Source organism: Bubalus bubalis, chromosome 16, assembly GCF_019923935.1.
Source record: "Bubalus bubalis isolate 160015118507 breed Murrah chromosome 16, NDDB_SH_1, whole genome shotgun sequence".
Lineage (NCBI taxonomy): Eukaryota > Metazoa > Chordata > Mammalia > Artiodactyla > Bovidae > Bubalus > Bubalus bubalis.
The window spans coordinates 20,915,894-20,936,770 of record NC_059172.1 but is presented as its reverse complement, the minus strand read 5'-3'; the positions used below and the strand labels follow the sequence as shown (position 1 = coordinate 20,936,770).

The following is a 20,877-nucleotide window of genomic DNA, read 5'->3' as shown; positions in this document are numbered from 1 at the left end:
TTAATGAACTGGGAAAGCTGTGGATTGTCCTATGCTGGGTAAAACTGCTCCAGATATTCAGGTTTAATACTTAATATCTGCATGTCATCTCTAGACATGACCGTGACCGAAAGCTCAGATCTTTGTTTTGGTCAAAGGATTTCTTTCCTAAAATATTGTAGTCTTGTTCTTTACCCATAGCTTAGTCTTTTGTTTTTTAAATATTTATTTTTATCAAATTGCCCTTATTTAGTTAAAAATATCAAATCCTCAAATGAGATAATGACAGAATACCTTTGAAGAGGCATAAATTCTCACACTGAGGAACTACTTTGTGGTAAGAGAATGATAGCAGTGAACTTTTTGACTGGAATAACTAGAATAAAGTCCTCTTTCCTAGGTCCTTTACTAGCATCTTGTTCCTGCTAGGCTGTAATGTCTAAATCTTAAAATCAAGGGATTGATTTCAAATGGGCCTGAAAGGACTGTTTGAAGTGTTGTAATGCTGTTAATAATAAGTGAGAGCTCTTGGTGCTCAGTCAGGATGCCTGGGACCTAGTTCTTGTTTCCTCTATTTGCTCTGCCATCCCAGACAAGTTTGTTATCTTGCTTCAACCTTAGTCAAAGAAAACGGATGGAATGGCTACTCTCTTGATCATTTCCAGCTCTAATATTTCTGGATTCTGAAGGTGATATTTTAAATATTTATTTGATTTAAGGATATGAGCAACTTTTTGAAGTTTTTATTTTAATCTCCTGCACAGTATCTAAAAAGCACCAAGAATATGTTTGTTGACTTGCTTAACTAGTAATGAGAGGTGTGAAAACCTGGCAGCTCTTCAGCCGCTTTGATTCTACCAGGGTGGCTTTGGTTTGTTATCTGTGACAGTGACCCATGGCTTATCCGATAATAAAAAATACCTATAGCATATTGTCAGCACTCTTAAAGATGCTGTTGTATTTCTTTGTTTTTCTTCAACTGTTATTATAAAAATTTTGAACATATAGAGAAATTCAAATAATAATAATACCTTCTACTCTAGATTCTACAAGTATTAACATGTTACATTTATTCTCTCTATTACACATACACACACTGTTAATAGTAAGTCATAGATGTTTTACTTCTAAATACTTGAGCACACAAAACTGCTGCTTTTTTTTTTTATTTAATCAGTTACTACTTAAGTGGTATCGTGACAGATACATTTTCATATAGATGTGTTTAATCTGTACTAATAGATTGTTGCCTCCTTGGTGACTCAGTGGTAAAGGATCCACCGGCAGTGCAGGAGACATGGGTTTGATCCCTAGATTGGGAAGATGCCTTGGAGGAGGAAATGGCAGATCACCATAGTATTCTTGCCTGAGAAATCCGTGGACAGAGGAGCCTGATGGGCTATAGTCAGATAGGACTTAATGACTAAACAACAAAAAATAGATTGTTAGGTTCTATCTCTTTCTTGCATGTACCAGAATTAATTTGGGGATTGCCTTCTACCTACAGTGTGGTGTATTTCATCCAAATTTGGAGTAGCAAAAAATTCCCTGGGGGTCCATGGTTAGAATTCTGGGCTTTCACTTCTTGTGGGCCCTAGTTTGATCCTTGGTGGGTAAATTAAGATCCTGCAAGCCATAATACGTTAACAGCTGTGATTGGTTCATAACAAGGATAACAGAAGGAAAAGGAGATATTCTCAGACTTGTTAACTCATCAGATGTCAAGAACAATAGTTTTGGAATTCATAATAAGACAAAGCGAAATACTTGTTCACTTACTGAACTAACAGTTGCGGTTGCAGCAGCGTAACAGGCAAGCTTTATAATATGTTGTCTCATTATTTCTTATCTTAGTATAGTGGCTGCTTAGAAAGGAGTTTTCCCTCTAATCCATTTTGGCATCTCTGTAGAAAATCCCAGTGTTGGTCTTCCTACCCCTTTATCTCATAATGTGCCAATCTATTTTGAAGATATGAGTGCAGTTGTACAGTAGTTTGAGCATTCTTTGGCATTGCCTTCCTTTGGGATTGGAATGAAAACTGACCTTTTCCAGTCCTGTGGCCACTGTTGAGTTTTCCAAATTTTCTTATGTATTGAGTGCAGCACTTTAACAACATCATCTTTTAGGATTTTAGATAGTTCAGCTGGAATTCCATCACCTCTGCTAGCTTTGTTCATATTAATGCTTCCCAAGGTCCACTTGACTTCACACTACCAAGATGTCTGGCTTTAGGTGAGTGACCACACCACTGTGATTATCATGGTCATTAAGGCCTTTTTTGTATAGTTCTGTGTATTCTTGCCATCTCTTCTTAATATCTTCAGCTTCTATTAGGTCCTTGCTATTTCTGTCCTTTATTGTGCCCATCTCTGCATTAAATGTTCCCTTGATATCTCCAGTTTTCTTGAAGAGATCTCTGGTCTTTCCCATTCTATTGTTTTCCTCTATTTCTTTGTGCTCATTTCACATGCTAGCGAGGTAATGCTCAAAATCCTTCAAGCTAGGCCTCAGCAGTATGTGAACGAAGAACTTCCAGGTGGATAAGCTGGATTTTAAAAAGGGAGAAGAACCAAAGATCAAATTGCCAATATCGTTTGGATCATAGAGAAAGCAAGGGAATTCCAGAAAAACATCTATCTGCGTGCTTCATTGACTACCTGGAAGCCTTTGTGTGGATCACAACAGACTATGGAAAATTCTTAAAGAGATGGGAATACCAGACCACTTTACCTGTCTCCTGAGAAACTTGTATGCAGGTCAAGAAGCAACAGTTAGAATAGGACATGGAACAACAGACTGGTTCAAAATTGGGAAAGGCTGTAGCTTATTTAACTTCTTTACGGAGTACATCATGCAAAATGCCAGGCTGGGTGAATCAAAAGCTGGAATCAAGATTACCAAGAGAAATATTGACAACCTCAGATATGCAGATGATACCATGCTATTGGCAGAAAGGGAAGAGGAGCTAAAGAGTTTCTTGATGAGGCTGAAAAGGAGAGTAAAAAGCTAACTTAAAACACAGTGTTTAAAAAATTAAGATCATAGTATCTGGTCCCATCACATCATGGTAAGTAGATGGGGAAAACGGGGAAACAGTGACAGATTTTATTTTCTTGGGCTCCAGAATCACTGTGGATGGGGACTGCAGCCGTGAAATTAAAAGACACTCGCTCCTTGGAAGGAAAACTGTGACAAACCTGGACAGTGTATTAAAAAGCAGAGACATCGCTTTGTCAACAAAGGTCCATACAGTCACAGCTGTGGTTTTTACAGTAGTCATGAACAGATGGGAGAATTGGACCATAAAGAAAGCTGAATGTCGAAGAACTGATTGATGCTTTTGCATTGTGGTGCTGGGGAAGACTCTTGAGAAGTCCCTTGGACAGTAAGGAGATAAAACCAGCCAATCCTAAAGGAAATCAACCCTGAATATTCATCGGAAGGACTGATGCTGAAGCTGAAGCACCAATTCTTTGGCCACCTGATGTGAAGAGCTGGAAAAGATTCTCGATGCTGGGCAAGATTGAAGGCAGGAGGAGAAGGGGATGACAGTGAATGAGATAGTTGGATGGCGTCACCAACACAGTGGACGGAGTTTGAGCAAACTATGGGAGATAGTGAAGGACAGGGAAGCCTGGTGTGCTGCAGCCCATGGGGTCACAAAGAGTTGGATGTGACTTTATGACTGAATGACAACAACATTTCGATGAAACATTTTAAAATGATTACTGAGTAGCAGTTATGGTACCATTATAGTTTGTATTTTAAAATACAATTTATGTTTGTTGTACTTCACTTTATATTTTTTACTTTGGAGCTATGTTGTGTAAGCATGTGTTTCATGTATTTTAGAGACTATAGACATAATATGTAGGTGTAGCTAAATAGGTACCACGTCCCTAATACTGTGCTGTTTTTATGTACAGAAGACTTAGACAAGCTTTTACTTAACATATCTGAGTATAGGTTGTATATAGTGAACAAGCATTTCACATTACTTCATGATCTGAAAAGCTAGTTAATTCATCCCTTTTGGATGAAACTGCAATTTCAGAGTCAAATACATTCCAGCAAAATTCTCCTCTGTTGTACTAGAATAGGCTTTGAGCTCTTTGTGTCATGCTTTCCAGATACCAAGCAAATCTAGTCATTAAAGTTTTAGCTTATAACCATACAGAAAATTGGAATTTTAACCTACTTTTGAATGATTTTTAAAACAGATTCGACCTCTTGATAGGAGAATCTTGGTAGGAGAATTCTTCTCATCTTAAGGCTTTGATTATGAGGAGAATTTAAGAGCAACCTGATTTTGGGGGGATGGGATTTAAGAATTTGCTCTGTGATTTCATCCATATCAAAGTGAATTCTGCTTTTTTCTCTGATGAGATTCTCTATTGCTGCAATATATCTACACAGCCTGGGTGTACTTAGATTCCATTTCTTGGAGAATTTGCTGTTCCAGACATGCTTTTTGGAAAGGGTAAGAAGGTCAGTTTTAAAAAATAACTCATAGATCTTTCTGAAACTTAATTCACATTTAGCTCTTTAGGTGGAGCTCAGAGGGTAGAGCACCCTTAGCAGTAGGATAAAAGGCTCTGAAGAAAATAAACAGAATAAAATTAACTTCCTTCTATCAGCTACTGTGTATTCATGCAATAAATAATGTAAGGTTATTTTTCAATAGGAAAAGAAAACAATTTTTTTTTTAAATGGCTGATCACCCAAGATGACTTTTATCCAAAAACTAATTATCTTTAAATAATCTGCCAGCCCATATTGAAAGTAAATGCTACAATAGACCGGAATTATGAAATAGTGAATTTATTTTAGTAACTGAGCTTTCTCATCTTAGGAGATATCCCTACTATCTTGTCAGTTAAAGTTCTTAGTTGAGTAACACCTCTTTACGCTTTTAAAGTTTAGTACTGTGGGTCTTAATGTTTGTAAGGTGCTCTTGCAATGTATGACAGACATACTAACATTAACAGTATTAGCCTGGGTAGTAACCCTGCCTCTAATTTTCCTAGGGGGTAAGCAAAATGGAATGTGTTTCTCCTGGAGTTCCAATAGCTCTCCACTAGAAATAATAGTTAATTAAATCACAATGATCAAAGCTCAGTTGCATCATCATATTAGGCAGAAAAGTTTACTTTTTGCTTTTCCTTAGGAGACGGAAATGAGTGTGCCATCCTGAGTTTTATTGACTCCTGTAAACTGTCATGGCCATTGAAGCTGTGATACAGTCCCCCTTTGGTGACTCAGGTGTAAGGATCTTACTATTACAGTTTTAAAGAAGAGAATACCAAGCACAGCCTGAAGTTTGTACAAAAAGATGAACATTTACCTGCTAGAGGATAAGGATTTTGAGTCAGGTTCATCTTTTTGTGTCTTATCAGTGGCAGAACTTTTAAAAAAGGAAAATAGAGTATAATAGCAAACTTTAAAAGGAATGAGAAATTTAAAACACAATAAATGATTCAACTTTATGTATTGTAAAATAGAAAGAGTAGCTTTATAACGATTTTTGGAATGAGGTACCACAAGGTAGATAGAGTATTATGCAGGGTTTTTTTTATAATCCTAAGAAGAATTTTAGCAATTCATAAATTTATAAGAGTTTTGTCAGTTAACTCAGAGAGAAGTTTTTCTTTTATTTGATAACTATTCTTTTCTATTTCATAGGTATTCCTGCGACACATGGTAAACCCACTAGTTATTCAATAAGGGTAGATAATACAGTTCCCCTTGTAACTCAGGCCCCAGCCGTGCAGCCACTACAGATCCGACCAGGAGTTCTTTCTCAGGTTGGTGATAATAATTCATTATTTTTGCTTATGTGCTGTCCTTCTCATACTCAAGTAGAGGCCTTAATCCATTGGTAATACATAGGCTTGTGCTATTGGAAATAATGAAAATGACCTAGACAGGAATTCTGTCCTTATAGATTATTGAATTTAACTTTTGTAATTATTAGGTGATTGTTACTTTGAGTTACTTGTAACATACTGGTTTTTCTTTTGCTTTTGTTGTTTTTGCTGCAGCAGACATGGTCTGGTAGGACACAGCAGATGTTGATACCTGCCTGGCAACAGGTAACACCCCTGGCTCCTGCTACTACTGCATTAGCTTCTGAGGGTGTGGCTGGTTCACAAAGGCTCGGAGACTGGGGGTAAGTTAAAAACAGCAATCCTTCTTTGTAAGTCATTTGCAAAATACATATGGTAACGTAGGGATTCAATTTTTCTAAATTTTCTCCATAGGAAAATGATTTCACACAGCAATCATTACAGCTCAGTGATGCCACAACCTCTTCTAACTAATCAGATCACTTTATCGGCCCCTCAGCCAATTAGTGTGGGCATTGCACATGTTGTTTGGCCTCAGCCAGCCACTACCAAGAAAAATAAACTGTGCCAGAACAGGTTGGTATTGATATTTTAACTTTTCCTCTGCATTTTGAAGATGAATCATTAAAATAAATTTTGCATGCACACCAAAGGGTCACCCTGTTGTATTCAAAATGACCTCTTTGATAGATTTGCTACAAATACTAAGCCAAGCTCCCTTCTCAATTTCTCAGAGGTATTTTGGTAAAACTAATGGAATGGGAGCCAGGAAGAGAGGAAATAAATGCTTTCAGTTGGTAAGATTGTCTTTATTGCCCTTTTGATTTATTATCTACCTATAATGTTAGACAATTCTAGACACTCAGATATCACATTTGCCCCCCCCCCCCAAAAAAAGACCATTAGAATATAAGTAAATGCAGTCTACACTCGTTTCTAGAGAGTTTATATATCACAAACTCATGATCTGTGTGTTAGTGTGTCATATACATAATCTTGAACAAGTGAAGGTTCATATTGTTACTTATAACATGGTATCTTAGAAAAATGTCATGTATATATTTTGATTATAGAAATGACACATTATTCCTTTGATTGCAGGAGTAATTCATTGCAGAATACCAATATCCCACAATCAGCATTTATCTGCCCAAAGACAGTAACTGGGAAAGATGTCCAGGAAGTAAGTTGTATAGAAACACAGGACAATCGTAACTCAGAAGGAGAGGCAAGAAATTGTTGTGACACGTCTATCAGGCAAGACTCTGATTCATCAGTTTCAGATAAACAGCGGCAAACCATCATCATTGCTGACTCCCCAAGTCCTGCAGTGAGCGTAATCACCATCAGCAGTGACACCGATGAGGAAGAGACGTCCTCGCAGAGACATTCCCTCCGAGAGTAAGTGCCGAAAGCAGATTCCTGCATTTTTGCGACATTCTTAAATAACGATGATGGTATCCTCTGCTGTGGTGGAAAAAAACTTTGTGATTTATTATTGCCTGTTCATGTCCTTCGGAGTAAACTTCCCGAGTAGTATTTAGTATGATTGAAAGCGAAAGTCACTTAGTGATGTCCGACTCTTTGTGACCCCATGGACTATACAGTCCATGGAATTCTCCAGGCCAGAATACTGGAGAGGGTAGCCTATCCCTTCTCCAGGGGATCTTCCCGACCCAGGAGTCGAACTGGGGTCTCCTGCATTGCAGGTGGATTCTTTGCCAACTGAACTACCAGGGAAGCCCATTTAGCATGATTACTATAGCATTTTTCCTGTATTTATGAGCTTTAGGTTTTTATCCATGTAGGTCTTTCTTAACTTTCATATCTGGGTAGTAGGTTCTCATTTTTGACCTGTTTTCTCCTCCCCTCTTCACTAGATGTAAAGGTAATCTGGACTGTGAAGCTTGCCAGAGCACTTTGAACATAGATCGGATGTGTTCATTAAGTAGTCCAGATAGTACTCTGAGCACCAGCTCCTCGGGGCAGTCCAGCCCATCCCCTTGCAAGAGACCGAACAGGTAAAGGAATTTTAACAGTAGTGTGTTATGAACATTAAGTCTACTGAAAAGCCTATGTTATCTTTCATTGTTTAAATTAGTAAGTACCTGCCAGTTTACCACAGTGGCTCTCTCTTGTTCATAAGTTTTGAACTAGATCACCTTTTTATGAACTCAGGTTTTAAGTAGGAATTTTCGTTATTATTACAGAACAGATATAAATGAAAAATTGAGGTTCTAATAAATGGTTTTTAAAAAATCATTTGTTTTTGAAAAGGTAAAAAAGTCACATTCTCAGCTCTAGCTTTACAGACTACCATTGTAACTTAAATTTAGAATAAGAACATATACGTTAACAATACAAAAAGGAATGTTTTACATTATAAAGTAATGACCCACTGTCAGAGTATTTGCTGTGATTTTTTTTCTCTCTCAGTGATTGATTTGCCTGGTTTTATCTGTATTTCCTTTCGGCCAGGGATATGCATTGCCACTGAAGTAGTGAATGACTGCTAACCTGCATGATGTACTATCTCATTAAGAGATGAGCTGTAAAAATGTCAGTGAAATATGTTTGATTTCCGCTGACATTCTTTTTATAGTGGAAAAATTTTTCAGTCATAATTTTACTCTTTTTTTTCCTTAGGAAATATAGTTTTTAATACTTACAGCCAAATCTCTGTGGAAAATATAGTATTAACACATCTTCTTAAAGTTGTTTATAACGTGATTTGCAAGTTGATACTATGCATTTGTTGTTGTTTCGTTGCTAAGTCCTGTCCAACTCTTTTTGTGACCCCCATGGACTATATATATAGCCCGTCAGGCTTCTTTGTCCATAGCGTTTCCTAGGCAAGAATACTGGAGTGGGTTTCTATTTTCTTCTCCAGGGTATATTCCTGACCCAGGGATTGAACCCGCATCTCCTGCTTTGGCAGGCTGATTCTTTACCACTGAGCCACCTGGGAAGCCCCATGAGATGTGTGTGTGTGTGTGTGTGTGCGCGCATCACACACACATATATAAGATATAAAAATATATTTAAGTAAAATATACATATACAAAGATATGCTTCAAATTTTAAGTATGAAATGAGTGGTTAAAACAGAATAAATGCAACAAAAATCCCAAGGTGAGAGGGGGGCCAGGGCCCAAGGATCAGGACAAGAAGAGAAATTTGGGCTCTGGGTGGTTAGACTTTCAGAGAGGTAGGAAGGCCTTTTGAATAACTGGTTAGTTAAAAAGACCCAAATTATCACTAAATTATTAGTGATTGCTCTAATATTACAATATTATTAATAATTCTAATTTATTAGAATTTGATCTCAAATATCCAAGTTGCCTGCTTATATATTTTTGTACATTTCATTTCAGTTGTCCAGAACAGTACTTCTTTTGTAGTATCTTGATGAAATCTTCTGTAATTTATAATATGGGATTTTATGAACTGCTACTGAGGATCAAGTGAAAAGAGACAGGAAGGAAAATTAAATGCCAAGAAGGTGTTCCTAAACAGAGAGAATTAGCATTAGCAGTCCCAATAGAGGATTAATGTGGGAGTCTAGGGAATCTATGAAGAATGTGTTTGGGGTAAGGAAAAAGTTATAATTAGGTATGAAATAATTTAATAAGATCTTATCAATTTGGTGGAGTTTGGAAAGTATTTAACTTTAGATTTAAGATCGAAAAACATTGTTGATACAAATATTTTCTTTTAGTATGTCAGATGAAGAACAAGAAAGTGGTTGTGATACTGTGGATGGCTCTCCAACATCAGACTCCTCAGGACATGACAGTCCATTTGCAGAGAGCAGTTTTGTGGAGGACACTCATCAAAATGCAGAATTGGTAACTTCTACTGACACAGAAACCAAACCAGCTGTTTGTACTGTTGTGGTGCCACCAATGGGACTGGAAAATGGATTAAATGCCGATGAGCATATGGCAAACACAGGTAAACTGAGTCCCCTCTATTTCCCTGATGGTCCCTTAAAAGGTCTTAATTTGGGAACATCAGAACCAAAAGTCATCTCGGAATTTCTGACTTGTCCCTGGCAAATCTATTGTACCAAAGAAATACTTTCTAATATTATCCAGTGCTTGGAAACTAGGAGATCTTTACTTTTTATTTAATTTTAAGGCTCTCAAATCACTGTTGTGTAAAATATCTAAAGAGCTTTCATAATTTTTATATGAGAAGGAAAAAGTACCTACTCTCTAATATTTTGTTGTTGCCAGATTCTATATGCCAGCCATTAATAAAAGGACGATCTGCCCCTGGAAGATTAAACCAGCCTTCCACAGTTGGTAATCGTCAGCAAAAATTGACATCAGCATTCCAGCAGCAGCATTTGAATTTTAGTCAGGTATGTTTGTGAATTTATGAGTCTTTGGGATTCAAAATCAGCAGTTTTTTAATTGGGAGAAAAAGATTCTCAAACTATATAAAATCTTAATTAAACACTTCCATTTTCATTATTCCAAGTGACTGAAAAGTAATTGGCTTAATAATAGGATAATTATCAGATTATCCATGGAACTTGAATTTTTTAGAAAGATTTGATTCTTAAGAGAACCTGAGAGAATTCTTCTCTATCCTTAATGTAAGCTAAGATCTGAGAGATCCCCTATGGGTTTTTAGTCACAGTATCTTTTAATTTCCCTTTTTTTCTTCTTTGTGACTTGTAAAATATGTAATTAGTCTTTTGTTTTGTTTTTGAATAGGTTCAGCACTTTGGGTCTGGGCATCAGGAGTGGAATGGAAACTTCGGACATAGAAGGCAGCAAGCTTATATCCCTACTAGCGTTACCAGTAATCCTTTCACTCTTTCTCATGGAAGTCCTAATCACACAGCTGTACACGCCCATCTGGCTGCAAGTGCGCACCTCGGAGGACAGCCTACTCTACTTCCATACCCATCATCAGCTCCCCTCAGTAGTGCTGCACCAGTGGCCCACCTCTTAGCCTCTCCATGTACCTCAAGACCTATGTTACAGCATCCGACTTACAATATCTCCCATCCCAGTGGCATAGTTCACCAAGTCCCAGTGGGCATAAACCCCCGTCTGTTACCATCCCCAACCATTCATCAGACTCAGTACAAACCAATCTTCCCACCACATTCTTACATTGCAGCATCACCTGCATATACTGGATTTCCATTGAGTCCAACCAAACTCAGCCAGTATCCATATATGTGAAAACTCACAAGAGTATATTGAGGAAGCTCAATGATATAAACATTTGATTAAAAATAAAACATGGTATTTAATAAATATTAGCCATGGCACAAGAAAATTATTTTTGAATCATGTAGACTTGGGTGCAATTTAAACAACTTTGAGCTTTAAAAAAGAAACTCACTTTTAATGTGTTTTGCACATTTGGTATAACTTGTCTTTGGTCATGTTATCTTCTTATGTTGTAACTCTAGACAGGTGACTTATGGGAGCAGAAGTCCAGTTTTTGCTCCCGCTATTTTTTATAAAATTGCCTTCTAACTAGTGCAAGACACGTCCATATTTGGGAAGCCATTCTGTGTACAGACTTAGAGCAACAGATGCACATATGTCAGAATTACAGCATACAAGTGAATTGTATTATCTGTGTCTTAGTGTATAAATGTTGGGTCACTTACCTAAGAAATTGAGCTATTGTTCTTTACATTTGCATGTGTCTTTGCATGGGCAAAATGTTGCCTAGACTTTGCTCTTAAATGTTGTTCTAATAATCTCAGCTGCATTGTAAACCGTTCCCACACATAGTGCCTTAAATATTTGAGGTTGTTAATGTTATTACTATATATAAATGTTGAGGACTGCAGCACTTAAAATTCAGACTTACTCTTTAGTTTCCTTTGATAGAGTAATGTTCATTTTTGGTTTTGTGTGGTATGATTTCAGGTTGTAGCTATTTTTCCTTACTAAGAGGGCAGCATGTTTGCGATAGCTGAATTCTGCTGTCTGACTTTTTCAGAATGATCTAGCTTCAAGAAAAGCAAGCAGGTAGTAGTGCTTAAGAAAAATTGATTCAGTATCTAATGAATAGTTGATATCTGTCACAACACAGCATTTTATATACTGTTAAGTGAAACTGCAATACAATCTAAGTTTATTTTGGGAGTGTTTGCTGTATAATTGGATTTAATAAAATGTTTAGAGATGCAGTAGGCATGACTGAGTAGATAATGAAAGAAAATGCAAAATGCTCATTGATTCATGATGTGGTTTCATCCTAGCTTGGGCAAACCATGCAGTATTTAATAAATAGTAGCAGAATATTTACTATTGAAGCTTGAAAAGATGTGAGTTCTTTGTGTGCAATTTTTCATTTATGCATGTGAGAGGGTTTTTTTTTTTTTTTTTAGTATTTTTACATTGTAGTACTTGTTTTGCTTGTTGGTGGTGTTTGCTTATTTAATACATTCCGTCAGGGACAGAAATTACATGCTTTTTTTTCCTAGGAAGTATGTCTTGGGTTTTTCCCTCTTTATTCTGTACTTTTTTTTGGTGGTGGTGGTGGTTATGTTTAAATGAAGTTGCTTTTACAGCACCAAAGACTTAATCATCCATTTCCTATATAAAAGGTAGCTACTTTTTGCATAGACCTCAAGTATATTGTAGTGTAGAGGTGGAATTTAAAGGAAGGTATTAAACAGGCTGTGTTTTAGCTTATGGGCAAGTAATAAATTGTATCATTTATCTTGAATGTATCATAGATAAGCTGCTATATAACGATTGCCACTTCAGATAGCTGTGAAATTAGGTGATTAACTAGTTGTTATTTAGCCTTCTAATTTCTGTATAAGTCTAATTACATGAAATAGAAGTTGGGGTTTTGATTTTTTACTTTGCTTTTCTGTTTGGAGTGTCATTGTAACTACTGTATTGTAAATGATGGAAAATAATTGCGTATGTTATTTTGGGGTGTGTTATTTGCATCAGTATTTTATCTCTATTAATGTTTGTGCTCATCACTGCATATAAAAAAACTTGGATGTATCAATGTAACTTAATTTTTTATTTTCATACTGGCATTGTAGACACTTGAGAGAGCTGTATCTTGCAGGCTTGACTTAACTTTTTTTCCTTAAAAATCTGGAATATAATCTTATACCATTTACTGGAAGAAACAGTACAAAGCATTTGAGTGTAAAACTCTGCAAATGTTTTGGATTTACAGCATTTCTTTGATAAATGAACTGCATACCACTAGTACAGATCTAGTACAGCGTTGACAATAAGCTAATAATGGATAAACTTTTCTTTACTCCATTAATACAAGCAGTGTTTTATTTAATAATCATCGATGAAATAAATGTGCCTGATATTAATTTTAAAAATTACAGTATTAGATCATAAAATAAAAACCAGCAGTACATTTTTAGTCACACTGAAAATGAAGGACTTAATTTTCCCCACAAGTTTCAGTGTTTTTAGTAATCAATTCTATGCATTTTATATAAATAGAAATATATATATATATTACACATAAAAAGGAATAGCCTAAGATTAATTTAAAAGATTATTTACAGATGGCAAATTTATGGAGTCACTATTTAAGTAAACTTGCTGCCCTCCACAGCCTTCTAATTTTATTTATCCGGTCCAGCAGTTTACTGGTATCTGCTCGCTTGTTGGAGAAGAATCAGTGCTGGAAGCTCATGTTTAAGAAACACCAAGGGCAAAAGATTGATGTTTGTACCAGGTACAAAACTGGCACAGTTTTCTTTTTCTTCAGGGCCATGTTTACTACCCTGAAATGTCATATTTTCTGTATTTCAGTTCCAAGACTGTGATGTCTTGTTAAATTGACAGTAAATGATAAACTTCAGTGTTTTCATAATATAACAGTCCTTTTTGATAAAGGCGTACCCGAGTTAAGTACACTGCTCTTAGCTGATTCTAATCATGGGCTTTTTAAAAAGGAAAAAAAAAAAATTCCAAGATCCTGCTAAAGTCTAAATTTAGCATATTGACAAAAGAATCTGGATTTATACCCTCTTTAAAACCTTTTTTTACCAGTTTTCTTTTGTGTTAATGCTTTCTTAAATAAAACACTGCATGAATTCCAAGTTGCATATTTGCATACTATTTTAATTTACAAATTGTTTTTTAATCAAATATCCTGGTATTTTGTTTCTTTTTCTTTCAGGGTGTTTGAGTATGTTACTGTAGTAGCAAAACTTTTTCATTTAAGAAATTTCTACTACTTTTCTAAAGTTGGTTTGTGTTAAGTAAAAGTTAAATCATACACTGCAAGGTGTAGGAAGATTTGTTTTAAAGAACCCAATGATATAGGTTTGATTACTAAGTTTGAGCTATTAACTGTTTAACAATTTTAGACTTGTGGCTTTCTTTGGTTTGTTTGTTTTTGCTTTTACTTCTATGCTACACTAGTTTGCCATGTAGCAGTTGCACTGTGCAATATTACAATAAGGACTGGGAAAATTTTTATGGATGTAATGTCTATTACGGTTTGCGATAGTATTTCTCTCTAGTTCTCAGTGATTTAAATGTGACCAAGCCTTCTGTACTTTGTCACAAAAAGCGGGTTTTCCAGGTGACTATTTTGGTGAGTGTCAAAATAAGAATTTATGGTGTATTACTGTCGATTCACTTTGAATTAAAATATATATATTGCAGCAAACAGCTTGTTGACTTTTTTTCCACCCCATTACTACTTCCAGAGTAGGGAAGGAAGAGGTTAGGAAGTTTGAGTTACCCAACTTACATGTCTCATTTAATTTTCAAGACCACCTATAAGACAGATATACAATTATCTTTATTATGTTAATGAACAAATAGGCTCTCAAATATCTAGGTAAGTTGCCCAAAGCCCAAGTGCTAATGAGTGGTGAATCTGAGATGTGAACAGGCTGCCTAACCCCTAACTGTAACCAAACTACCAACTGCTGTCCGGCAGTTGGTTTAAATTCTGAGGGAGTGTACCAGAGTACTGTAACCACGGGACAGCGTGTCAGTCACTCAGTCGTGTTGACTCTTTGCAACCCCACGGACTGTAGCCCACCAGGCTCCTCTATCCATAGAATTCTCCAGGCAAGAATACGAGCGGGTAGCCATTCCCTTCTCCAGGGAATCTTCCAACTCAGGCATCGAACTCCGGTCTCCTGCATTGCAGGCAGATTTTTTTTTTCCCCCCGTCTGAGCCACCAGGGAAGCCCAAATCACAAGATAACCAGGGCCCGTTTTCCTTGAATGTTTTTTGAGGTAAATATTTCTGTTCATTGTGCATGAGTGAAGAATATGGAACTCACATGTGTTTTTAAGACATAAAACATGAGACTTCAAAGGGACGTGGTTGCTGTAAGCCAGTTTAGGTTGCCTTCAAATACCATCTTATACTAAAAGTTTAGGTTTAGAGAAACATCCGTAGGAAAGTTTGTTGAGGAGTGCCCCCCCAGCACGCACCGGTGAGAATACATACTCTCAATCTCAGTGAACTTTACTTGCCATATATAAGATATACACACTTTGTTATATGTTTATTATATGTTCGGTGTCTGGCTTCCTTTCATTCAACATTTTATTTCTAAGATTCATCCATGTTTATGTAGTTATGAATCATTTATCCCCATTACTATGTAGTATTCATCTGTGTGCATATATAATCATTTATCTTTTGTTGATAGACATTTGTGTTTTTACTTTTTGACTATTAGGACTAGTGCTGCTACAAACATTTTTGTTCACATCTTTGGCGGACACATATGCATTTCCTTTGAGCATATATGTAAGTATGGAATTCCTGGGTCACAGGGTGTACAGATGTTTTCCCTTATTAGATACTGCCAACAGTATTTCAAAGCGATTAATTTACACCCAACAGCAGTATATGAGTTCTAGTTACTTGACATCCTCACACACTGTATATAGTTTTTCTTTCAATTTAGTCATTCTTATGGCCATGAATTGTTAAAAATTATGTGAACATCCTGATCCTACATGTAGGTAAAATCCAGATTTTGCAATTCACTTGAAGGTAAATTGGCTTCTTGAGAGTTAGGAAATGTTCAGCTATTTAAATGGATTCATGTATGGATGTGAGAGTTGGACTATAAAGAAAGCTGAGTGCAGAAGAATTGATGCTTTTAAACTGTGGTGTTGGAGAAGATTCTTGAGAGTCCCTTGGACTGCAAGGAGATCCAACCAGTCTATCCTAAAGGAAATCATTCCTGGGTGTTCATTGGAAGGATTGATGTTGAAGCTGAAATTCAATATTTTGGCCACCTGATGCGAAGAACTGACTCATTTGAGAAGACCCTGATGCTGGGAAAGATTGAAGGTGGGAGGAGAAGGGGACGACAGAGGTTGAGATGGTTGGATGGCGTCACCAACTCAATGGACAGGAGTTTGGGCAGGCTCTGGAAGTTGGTGATGGACAGGGAGGCCTGACGTGCTCATGGGATCGCAGAGTTGGACACGACTGAGTGAGTGAACTGAACTGAGGATTATAAAATATTTGAGCAACACGTGTAAACCATTAAGCCAGTGCCTAGCACATAGCAGTACCTGTCACATGGCAGGTATGTCATGAGTCATTCAGTGATCTATGAAGCGTCTGCCATTTCCCAGCATTCTATGCTAGGGATATGTCAGTGGACAAAGCAGAAGATTCTTTTGCTCTTACAGATCTTTCCTTTTTGAGGGAGAGAAAGCTTTAAGTAAGTTTAGGTAGGCTAAGCAGAATGAAAAAAATAGAGGAACCTGGTTAAGTGACTGGAGGGTGTGTGTCAGAGAATGCCTCAGTGAGAAGATGACATCTGAATTGTGGCAAGAAGAATGCTAGTCAGCCACGCGAGGGAAAAGTTTTTGGTGGAGAGAACGGCAAGTACAAAGGCGGTAAGTGGGAATGAGACTTAATACGGGCAGGATAGGAAAGTGGCCTGTGAGGTCCAAGTTCCGTGTAAATGGAGCAGGAGCTAGAGGACAGAACCAGAGGGCTGGGAATGCAGGCTTTTGGCCAAAGGTCTGGATTTTACTGTGTATGTTCGCTGAAAGCAGACACCGTGAACTGACTATTGCAGCGAACAGGTGTGCGGCCAGAGCACTGAAGACCAGAGAAGAGGTTTTGAAGTAGCCCTTGACCCCTAAATACTTAGGCAAGCAAGCATCGCTTTCTAAGAATAATAACATTGTTCAATCAATCACAAAACTGTATAACACCTGGCAAAATTAGGTGTTAGATCTAATTTCCAGTCCATATTCAAAATTTCCCAAATGTTTCAATAATGTCTTTTATAGCCATCTCCCCATTCCCCCTGTCTAGGTGCCAGTCAAGATTCACTCATCGAATTTTGGTTATGGTGGCTCAGACGGTTAAGCATCTGCCTACAATGCGGGAGACCTGGTGGAAAAGCCCATGGACGGAGGAGCCTAGTAGGCTACAGTCCATGGAGTCGAAAAGAGTTGGACGCGACTGAATGACTTCACTTGTCTCTATTTTAAATTCAGAACAGTCTTTTTTTTTTAAATGACACATCTTTTTTTTTTTTTTTTTTTTTTGAAGAGTTCAGGCTACAATAGCCTTCATTCTCCCTCTGATTGTTTCTTCATGCTAATTATAGCATGAATTTCTGTTAAGTACAAGTTGGGGCTGCTGCTGCTGCTGCTGCTAAGTCGCTTCAGTCGTGTCCGACTCTGTGCGACCCCATAGACGGCAGCCCACCAGGCTCCCCCGTCCCTGGGAGTCTCCAGGCAAGAACACGGGAGTGGGTTGCCATTTCCTTCTCCAGTGCATGAAAGTGAAAAGTGAAAGTGAAGTCGCTCAGTCATGTCCGACTCTTAGCGGCCCCATGGACTGAAGCCTACCAGGCTCCTCTGTCCATGGGATTTTCCAGGCAAGAGTACTGGAGTGGCTTGCCATTTGGTGGCTTGATTAGACTCAGTGCTCCTCTGCAAGTATCGTAGGGATAGTTGTGCCTTATTGCTTCACATTAAGGGGTGCACGCATAATGTCAGGTCACCCAGTATCAGCTATGCCACTAAGATAAAGAGATTCCTAGCATATTTCTCCTTTTGTCATCTTTGGGGTTGGTGCTGTGGCAGTATCAGTAATATTTTGCTCACTGGCTTTAGGGTCCATTCATGATTGTTGTCAGAATCAATTACTACACTGGGTTTTTCAATTCCATCATTCCTTCTACATTCTTTACCTGGCATCATATTCTTCTATAAAGGCTTTCTGCCTTTCTCCCTGTGCTCCCTCCAGCTTCTTTCTCTGTCTCTGTCTCTCTCACCATTATGGATTCATGGATCAAGACTGGAATTTGTTGACATTGCCACATTCGTGTCTGAATGTTTGCTCACCTTCTGGCCTCCTAAGGTGTCTTAGGCTCACCTTGTATTTTTTCTACCTTGGATCTGGAATTAGTCATTTCTCCCAGGTTTCAAAGGATCCAGGTGAGTAATGTTTACGAGACAGAGGTAGTTCCTTTGTCTTTTGTAGTTCTGTCACACACTTACGGTGTCATGGTGTCATGGGTGTTGTTGACAGATCTTTTCTCTTAGTTTTAATCCTGCATCCCCATTACTCAAGCTCATTTCTGGTTCTTGTTGTTTTTTTTTAAATACTTAAAAAATTTAAATAAAAATTTAAAATTAAAAGTCATTTTTGGCTGCACTGGGTCTTTGTTGCGGCATGTGGGCTTTCTCTAGTAGTGCACCAGGCTTCGTTGCCCCTGAGCAGGGGTCGAACCCAGTCCTCTGCTTTGGAAGGTGGACTCTTAATCATTGGACTGCCAGGGAAGTCCCTGACTCCTGTTTCTGCAGAGAGATGTTTGCCCAGCGACTACTACTCACCTTCTTTAACCGTCTTGTGGCTCTCAGTCTCACACACTGATTACAGTTGACCAGGGAGAAGGATGAGGGCGTGCCTGAGAAAATTCATCTAATAAATGCATGTTTACTACTGTTTCTCCATTGTTCAGCAGTTATGTCCAATGAAGGTCGAATAAATGTGGAGCCTAGGGTTTGGGGACATTATTTAGTAAATCATAGAAATAATTGTGTTATATTATGATAATGATTAACTTAAAGGAGGTGATAAAGTGAGAACAGGAACTCTGCTCCAGCCTCACTATTGTAGTCCTCATATTCTTCCATCATTTTTATCATATTTCTTGTAATTATCTGGTCTGCTTTTCCCACTAACTAAAACTCTGAATGCAAAGGACATTTTTGTCTTGTATGTGCCATTTCTTTGGATCTATGTGCCTGGCCATAGCAGGCACTAAAACATTGGTTAAATAAATGAATGAGATCAATAAAAATATGTTGATCAGAATTTAGGAAGCACAGTTTTATTATCTGTTTTGCTAATAATTTAGGTGGTCATTTTCAAGCAAGTTTGGGCTTCCTTGGTAATAGTTTAGGGTTGCAAATATTCAAAAGCAGCGAGGGCTGAGCAGACGACAAAGTAAGTAGAGCAGACTGAGTGGGAACTGCGGCCAAGTGGGGTGTTAGGTCCAAAGGGAGCAGAACACAAGTGGGGTGGCATACCCAATGACTACCAACTTCTAGTTTCTGAGAAAATGAGTATGGAAGTCAGTGAAATATTGGCAACCAATTAAATTTTTTGTTTTAAATATTGTGTAAGCCAAACACAAGTCATCTGCAGGCCAGAGTTAGTGTGTGGGTAGCCAGTTTGCTGGAATAATTATTCTTTTTTGAGTTGCCTTTCAGTTTTGACATTTGATCATTCCCTTCATTTCATTATTGCTATATTGTAATATGGCCAGCAGGGGGCGTAAGAGTTCTCTAGTAATTTTTCTTTCTGGTTTCATCCCATGACAACATTAAAGAACATTAGAGATGGGGCAGTGTAGGCTATGTCCCATGAACACTGATAATATAAAGTGAGATGTTAATGACTTTTGCAAATAGAATTTGAGAAAGTTAGGATTTCCAGTCTCGATTAATCCTTAAGTTATTAGATGTGTTGGTTTATCATGGAATCAAAAGGAGATGTCGATTCATCCATCCATTCCTCTGCTGCCTTGCCTACCTGCCACGTGGTCCAAAAATGTGTGAATTACTTCATTTCCAGCAAAGTAAATCAGCCTTGGAGGATTTGCAACCAGAAGGGGAAGGAAATGATAACAGGACAAAGCAAGAGTCGCTCAGTATCTAGTTTGTGCCAAAGCCTTTTAATGTTCCTTGTCTTCCTCATGGCCACCCTTTCCTGTGCCAAAATCCCTCTTTATTTTTTATTGTTTTTCAGAAGAAGGAAAAGGCCTGGAGTGGCTCAGTAACTTACTTATAAAGCAACACAGAAAGAAACAGAAGCAATGCTGAAATGCACGTCCCTGTTTGACTCCAAAGCTGTGGACGTTTCACCTCATTACTTTGACTGAACACGATGTTGGTAAATATTTAACAGCTGCCTGTGGTAGGAGGCAGGGTGTAGGGCTTGTGTGTATATGTACAGACATAAGGTTGTTATAAACTTTATCATATAAAAAAATAAATAAACTTTATCATATAAAGAATATGCAGCATGTAACTGACAAGTGATAAAATAGACAATGAAAGTGAAAATGCTGGTCACTCAGTCATGTCCAAACTTGTGACCCCCTGGACTGTAGCCCACCAGGCTCCTCTGTCCATGGAATTCTCCAGGCAAGAATACTGGAATGGGTTGCCATTTCCTACCCCAGGGGATCTTCCCAACCCAGGGAACAAATCCATGTCTCCTGCATTTGCAGGCAGATTCTTTATCATCTGAGCCACCAGGGAAGCCCAAATATACAATAATTTTTATTATAAATTTCATTTAGTCTGTTGATTCTTACAGAAGGCTTTCATTGAGTTTTGCCAAACTCTTATATGGTTATAATTTCAGCCGCAATTTGACAAAATCAGGCTATGAATAACTATTTTACTACTATCTGATTTAGCAAAGAATTGCTTATATTATTGATGAACAAGGGCAGTTCTGAATGTTCATTGCTATTTTCTTTTACATTTAAGACCAAAGTGAAATAAAAAAGATATATGTTGGAACTTCACTTATTCATCAACAACATGAGTG

General features: G+C 37.6%; 1 protein-coding gene across 5 annotated transcripts in view; it reads left to right on the top strand.

The window, feature by feature from the left end:
- HIPK3 (homeodomain interacting protein kinase 3) overlaps window positions 1–14,475 on the top strand; it is an 81,822-nt gene extending 67,347 nt beyond the window's left edge. For 2 of the 5 annotated variants that reach the window (XM_025266251.3, XM_006043093.4), the window contains exons 9-17: window positions 5,663–5,784; window positions 6,022–6,149; window positions 6,241–6,402; window positions 6,561–6,623; window positions 6,928–7,227; window positions 7,707–7,847; window positions 9,545–9,780; window positions 10,065–10,192; window positions 10,551–14,475. In XM_025266251.3, coding sequence (XP_025122036.3) covers window positions 5,663–5,784; window positions 6,022–6,149; window positions 6,241–6,402; window positions 6,561–6,623; window positions 6,928–7,227; window positions 7,707–7,847; window positions 9,545–9,780; window positions 10,065–10,192; window positions 10,551–11,027 — 1,757 coding nt within the window. In that variant the 3' untranslated portion in view covers window positions 11,028–14,475. The remainder of the gene's footprint in view (window positions 1–5,662; window positions 5,785–6,021; window positions 6,150–6,240; window positions 6,403–6,560; window positions 6,624–6,927; window positions 7,228–7,706; window positions 7,848–9,544; window positions 9,781–10,064; window positions 10,193–10,550) is intronic. The other 3 variants (XM_025266250.3, XM_025266253.3, XM_025266252.3) reach the window with 3 other exon arrangements.
- The last annotated feature ends 6,402 nt before the right edge of the window (window positions 14,476–20,877 follow it).